This window comes from Oryx dammah, unplaced genomic scaffold (assembly GCF_014754425.2).
Source record: "Oryx dammah isolate SB20612 unplaced genomic scaffold, SCBI_Odam_1.1 HiC_scaffold_1469, whole genome shotgun sequence".
Taxonomy (NCBI): domain Eukaryota; kingdom Metazoa; phylum Chordata; class Mammalia; order Artiodactyla; family Bovidae; genus Oryx; species Oryx dammah.
Window position 1 is genome coordinate 1 of NW_024071585.1, and position 7082 is coordinate 7082.

The window sequence follows — 7082 nt, forward strand, 5'->3', positions numbered from 1 at the left end:
GCCCACGTGGCATGCTCACACCTGGCTGGGTGGAGCACAGCTCTGGGGGGTCTGTGGGGGCACTGAGCCTCCCCTGCTTCCTTCGCCTCTGCTTTGTGTCTGGAAGGAAGAAACCCCAGCAGCTCTGACCTGGGCAAATCTTCTGGAAGATGCAGCTACCCCTGCTCCTGATGGCCTTTCTTCTGCCTCCCGGGCTGGGACACGTGAGTGACCGTCCCCATTCCCGACAGGGTAGCCCATCTCACTAAACTTCCCACAGTCTTGGCCCTTCTGCTCAGCTCCAAATTCTGAACCAGCCTCCATCCCAACTGAGACTACAAGTTCTATGCTACATAGACATTCAGCAAGGACAGATGGTAGGAAGCAAGCCTCACTAGAAGCTTTTGTAGCTCTTGCCTCTCTCTCAGCACCGGGAAAGCGGGCTGTGCATTTGGTGGAGGATGCGAAGCTACAAAACACAAGTAAGAAACTTCCTCCCTCCAGCCAGGAAAGGACACCTCAGACAAACCATCCACAGCGCGGGAGGTATCAGTGGACCCAGCTTAAGAACCAGAGAAACTTGTCATTTCCCCGCTCTTCACTCCTGCCCAGGAGAGGAGCCCAGGGTGTGACTGGTCAGAAATGGCTAGATGGCAGCACCCAAAGCTCCCTGGGTGTCATTACTCTTCCCCAGGCCCCAAGCTATTCATTTTCTGACCCACTGTTTTGGGCAGTGTCCTCCCCCATCCCTGTGGTCTTAAATCCCACCAGTGCTATCCCCACCAAACCTCAGTCAAAAGCTAATCGGAGGCCATTCACGCATCCAGTCAACAGATATTTACTGAGATCCTGAAATGCATTATGCCCTAGGACATGAGGATTTTAGAAAACCCAACTCCATAAACCCATAGGTGTATTTTTAGAAAATGGCACCAATCAGGATGTTAGCAGAGGCTCAGAGGGGTCCAGGAGACTCCATGAGAATGAGGGCTCATCATGGGTCCCATCCATGATCTTCTGGGCTCCACCCTCTGGAAGGCAGTCTTAGGCCCCTCCATATGTGTGTGAATCAGGACATGGAGAATAATACTGAGGTTTCGGGTTCAGAAAAGGTTATCCCACTGCAGTGAGAACCCGGCGGACTCTCCCCTAGTGTCTGTTGAGCACTGTCAACCCACCTTAACTGCAACCTTCCCAAATCTCCCTTCTAACCATAGCCTCCCCCATCTCCCCATCTTTCAGCCTTTTCTTTCAGAGGAGATCATTGGGGGCCATGAGGCCAAGCCCCACTCCCGCCCCTACATGGCTTTGGTTCAGTCTCTGGATGAGAAGGGTTGGAAGAAGTGTGGCGGTGTTCTCATACAAAAGGACTTTGTTCTGACGGCTGCTCACTGCAGAGGAAGGTGAGGGGCAGTAGCCAGCCTACCCTACCTGAGGCCTGGACAGGGACCCGTCCTCTCCACAGGAGCTGAGCCCAGGGGTACTCCTCCCTCACCCCAGGATCCTGGAAATCAGGACCACAAGAGCTCATCAGACAAGCCATCTTATGAGCAGGACTAGGGTGATGAAAAGCTGAGAAATAGGACAAGTAAAGTTTTGAGGTCAGTGGGTCGGAGGTGAGAACAAGAGGCAGGGTTGAGAAGGGTCGATCCACAATAGCCAAATAAAGCATCAGAGAAGGATGAGAGTGTGCAGTGAGAGCCAAAACCCAAACTCAGAGTCACTTCACAATATTGCTGAGAAAGCTCCCGGGAGCCCTGCCCTCATGTCCCCGAGAAGCACAGGGCCCAGAGTCACTCAGCCCAGGACCGTCTGTCACCTCAATTCCCCCTCAGCTGCTGCCCTGCCCTGGTGTCAGCTGCCTGTCACAGCTCCTGGGCTGTATCTCTGGTGAGCCCATGATCCCCACACCTTTGCTCTGCTCTCCGTGCAGCTCAATCAACGTCACCCTGGGGGCCCACAACATCAAACAGCAGGAGAGGACCCAGCAGGCCATCGGGGTGAGGAGGGCCATCAGCCACCCAGACTATAATCCTGAGAACTACTCCAACGACATCATGTTACTGCAGGCAAGCAAAACTCCCCACTGGCCCTGCCCTCCTGGGATCAGATCATAGATCTCCCAGGATCTTCTGCCTCTTTCTTCCTTCCCATCCTGGCCACCTGACCAGTCTCAGGGGGAGAGGTGAGAGATGGGGTCCATGCAGCCTCATCATGGCATCCAGGCCAGAGGACCACCGGCTGAGCCAGACTCTTGTCTCTTCCCATCAGCTGGAGAGAAAGGCCAAGCAGACGTCAGCTGTGAAGCCCCTTAGTCTGCCCAAGGCCAAGGCCCGGGTGAAGCCAGGACAGGTGTGCAGTCTGGCCGGCTGGGGGCAGGTGGCCCCGGGCACTCCAGCCACCACCCTGCAGGAGGCAGAGCTGACGGTGCAGGAGGATCGGGTGTGCGAATCCCTCGACCGCAATCGTTACAGCCGGGCCACCCAGATTTGTGTCGGGGATCCAAAGAAAGTGAAGACCGGCTTCAAGGTCAGTTTTCCTGCATCTAAGCACACAGACCCGGGAGGTAAGGGTAGGGCAGAGGCCGTATCTTTGTCCTCAGCTGAGAGCTTTGGTAGCCTGCTCCTTGAATCCAACATTTTGCCTTTTTTTTTCTTGAGTGGGTCAGGAAGCATCAGTCATCCCACAGCTTTCTTATCACCAGTTTCCAGGAGAAAATTTGACAGAAAGGTAGACTTGAGTCCAGCTGCTAAGAACAGTCAGAGTCAGGCTGGAGCCCCAGGACCAGGACGTGACCAGGCGTCCCTGGGCCTGGGTCTTCCCCAAAGCCCCTGGCTGAGACCACCCAGCCCGGGTGGCAGGGAAGACAGAACCCCAAGGAGGCCTGCTCAGCCCTTATCTCTCTGCCCACAGGGTGACTCCGGTGGACCCCTCGTGTGTAAAAAAGTGGTCCATGGTATTTTCTCCTATGGAAAAGTGAATGGGAAACCTCCAGGAATCTTCACCCAGGTTTCACACTTCCTGCCCTGGATAAAGAGAACAATGAAGCAGCTCTAACAGCAGCTTGAGACTGACCTTTCTCTGCACTGACCACTGTCCTGGGGCAGCAGCAAGAATCCCATGGGGATTGGCAGTGGGATCACAGGGCCATAATAAATGGGATCTCTAAAGCAATGGTGACTGAATTCCTATTTATTCCTGGAACCACCTCAATACATAACCACGCTGCTCCAGGACGCCCTCTGCTGTCAGTTCTGGGTTTTACTTCCTCCTTCCTCCCTAGCCCTCTGCTGCTGCTAAGTCGCTAAGTCGTGTCCCACTCTTTGCGACCCCATGGACTGTGGCCTACCAGGCTCCTCTGTCCATGGGATTTTCCAGGCACAAACACTGGAGTGGGTTGCCATTTCCTTCTCCAGGGGATCTTCCCGACCCAGGGATCGAATCCGCGTCTCTTGCATCTCCTGCTTGGCAGGCAAGTTCTTTACCACTAAGCCACCCTAAGCCTCACTCCTCCCTAAATCCCATGCTGTCTGTATAGAATCTCATTGATTCCTCAATGAGAAATCATTGAGAAAATGATCTGGTGCTTAGCCAAAGCAAGAAAATCTCTTTGGTGCTTAGCCTTCCGCCAGGGATGAATCTAAAGGGCAATTCGTTAAAAAGGACAAATTCTCCCCAAAATGGTCCTCTCTGGGTGTTAGAAATTTCTTACCTCTCTAAGCCAAACACTGTCACCAACCCCTCAACAATTTAGCAAAGAACAGGTCAGAGGAAGGAGAATAAGTCCAGGGACCTAGCAGGTCAGGGGCCATGCCCTGGGCACTCAGATTCCCGTTTCCAGAGCCTCTCTCTCCTGTGAGGGCAGGCTGGTCCCATGCTGGAACTGTCTGGAGCTCAGGAGGCAGAGATGTTCCCATGATGGCCCTCAGCCTCACACAGGTCCCATCTCCACACCCTGCCCCAGGCCCAGCACGGGACTCAGTCAACCTTGCTCCCTGTGTACCCTCCCACACCAGCCCCTGTTTTCCACCCGAGTGCCCTAGCCACCAGCTCCTTTCCCTTCCAGCTCACCTGGTTTTGAGCTACTGTCCCTGCCATACCTAACCTCCCATCCAGTACCTTCTGCTTATCAGAGGAGCCAGACCCACCTCCCACCTGGGAAGGGCCACCTCAGGCCCTGGGTCCAGCCCAACATCCCCCAGGGGCTCAACCACCACCAAGGCCTGTAGAGGTACTGAGAGGCCTCAGCCCTTTCAGCCTGGCCTGGCATTGGGCCTCTGACTCCCCCTGCTGGCAACCGGGTTATGGCAGCCTTGTGAGCCACAGGGATCCAGGGCCACTGGGTGGGAAAGTATGATATTGCCATCCATCAGTAGATCAAATATTGATCTTTCTCTTTGTGGCAGAACATAACAAGCTCTGTCTCTGCCATCAGGAAACGTTTAGTGGTGAGAAGTGAAGTGAAGTAGCTCAGTCGTGTCCGACCCTTTGCAACCCCATGGACAGTACAGCCTTCCAGGCTCCTCCATCCATGGAGTTTTCCAGGCAAGAGCATTGGAGTGGTTTGCCATTTCCTTCTCGAAGAGATCTTCCCCACACAGGGATCAAACCTGGGTCTCCCGCCTTACAAGCAGACAGACGCTATACCGTCTCAGCCATGCAGGAGACCTGCATGGTCTTAGTGGTGAGAAAGTTCCTTTAAATTTCTGTGGTGCCTCCCTTTCCACAAGGAAGTTCACTTTGGCACAGATAGATCTGTATTTGGAATCTGGAAGAATTCTTGTCTTGAAAATAATTACTTTCTCTGTATTTTAGCTGGATTGTACATTAGAGTTTCACATGCATAATCTTGTTTGATTCCAGAAGGGCAATGTGAAATTGGAAGAGGCTTGGAGACCCACAGGTCCTGGGGTTTCTAGTCTGTGCTCCGTGGAGTCCATGTCTGGAGGGGAGGGAGGGAAGAGACCCCTGGAACCGCCTCTTTTGTTATCTTACATGTGGAAGCATGAACCTCAGTTTGCAAACCGACGAGATGCCATATTTAATCTGAAAGACAGTTCATTGTGACCCAGATGTCTTGAATTCTTTAAAAAGCACCACCACTGAATTGATGATGATCAGTTCAGTTCAGTTCAGTCACTCAGTCGTGTCCGACTCTTTGTGACCCCATGAATCGCAGCACTCCAGGCCTCCCTGTCCATCACCAACTCCCAGAGTTCACTCAGACTCACTTCCATCGAGACAGTGATGCCATCCAGCCTTCTCATCCTCTGTCGTCCCCTTCTTCTCCTGCCCCCAATCTTTCCCAGCATCAGAATCTTTTCGAATGAGTCAACTCTTCCAATGAGGTGACCAAAGTACTGGAGTTTCAGCTTTACATCATTCCTTCCAAAGAAATCCCAGGGCTGATCTCCTTCAGAATTGACTGGTTGGATCTCCTTGCAGTCCCAGGGACTCTCAAGAGTCTTCTCCAATGCCACAGTTCAAAAGCATCAATTCTTCAGCGCTCAGCTTTCTTCACAGTCCAACTCTCACATCCATACATGACCACAGGAAAAACCAGAGCCTTGACTAGAGGGACCTTAGTCAGCAAAGTAATGTCTCTGCTTTTGAATATGCTATCTAGGTTGGTCATAATTTTTCTTCCAAGGAGTAAGCGTCTTTTAATTTCATGGCTGCAGTTATCATCTGCAGTGATTTTGGAGCCCAAAAAAATAAACTCTGACACTGTTTCCACTGTTTCCCCATCTATTTCCCATGAAATGATGGGACTGGATGTCATGATCTTAGTTTTCTGAATGTTGAGCTTTAAGCCAACTTTTTCACTCTCCTCCTTCACTTTCATCAAGAGGCTTTTGAGTTCCTCTTCACTTTCTGCCATAAGGGTGGGGTCATCTGCATATCTGAGGTTATTGATATTTCTCCTGGCAATCTTGATTCCAGCTTGTGTTTCTTCCAGTCCAGCATTCCTCATGATGTACCCTGCATAGAAGTTAAATAAGCAGGGTGACAATATACAGCCTTGATGTACTCCTTTTCCTATTTGGAACCAGTCTGTTGTTCCATGTCCAGTTCTAACTGTTGCTTCCTGACCTGCATATAGGTTTCTCAAGAGGCAGGTCAGGTGGTCTGGTATTCCCATCTCTTTCAGAATTTTCCACAGTGTATTGTGATCCACACAGTCAAAGGCTTTGGCATAGTCAATAAAGCAGAAACAGATGTTTTTCTGGAACTCTCTTCCTTTTTCCATGATCCAGCGGCTGTTGGCAATTTGATCTCTGGTTCCTCTGCCTTTACTAAAACCAGCTTGAACATCTGGAAGTTCACGGTTCACATATTGCTGAGGCCTGGCTTGGAGAATTTTGAGCATTACTTTACTAGCGTGTGAGATGAGTCCAATTGTGCGGTAGTTTGAGCATTCTTTGCATTGCCTTTCTTTGAGATTGGAATAAAACTGACCTTTTCCAGTCCTGTGGCCACTGCTGAGTTTTCCAAATTTGCTGGCATATTGAGTGCAGCACTTTCACAGCATCATCTATCAGGATTTGAACTAACTCCACTGGAATTCCATCACCTCCACTAGCTTTGTTCATAGTGATGATTCCTAAGGCCCACTTGACTTCACATTCCAGGATCTGGCTCTAAGGTGAGTGATCACACTATCGTGATTATCTGGCTCATGAAGATCTTTTTTGTACAGTTCTTCTGAGTATTCTTGCCACCTCTTCTTAATATCTTCTGCATCTGTTAGGTCCCTACCATTTCTGCCCTTTATTGAGCACATCTTTGCATGAAATATTCCCTTGGTATCTCTAATTTTCTTGACGAGATCTCTAGTCTTTCCCATTCTATTGTTGTCCTCTATTTCTTTGCATTGATTACTGAGGAAGGCTTTCTTATCTCTCCTTGCTATTCTTTGGAAAGATTTTCAACATCACTAATTATGAGGTATTAGGTTAGCGAAAAAATAACTGCAACTTCAAACTGAATTTTAAATCCTTATAACTAGGCTGAAACACTTCTTTATTAATCAAAATAGGAACCATTACTATCAATACATTTTTGCCACCAAGAAATAAGTTTATTTATTTCTGTAAAGTAAA

At 50.2% G+C, this 7082-nt stretch overlaps 1 protein-coding gene across 1 annotated transcript; it reads left to right on the plus strand.

The window, feature by feature from the left end:
• LOC120859535 (granzyme H-like) lies at positions 1 to 3153 on the plus strand. Its single transcript, XM_040235611.1, has 5 exons — positions 1 to 203; positions 1222 to 1382; positions 1913 to 2048; positions 2251 to 2508; positions 2893 to 3153. The coding sequence occupies exons 1-5, from the start codon at positions 150 to 152 to the stop codon at positions 3034 to 3036; spliced, it is 753 nt and encodes a 250-aa protein (XP_040091545.1). The 5' UTR covers positions 1 to 149; the 3' UTR covers positions 3037 to 3153.
• Positions 3154 to 7082: the final 3929 nt, after the last annotated feature.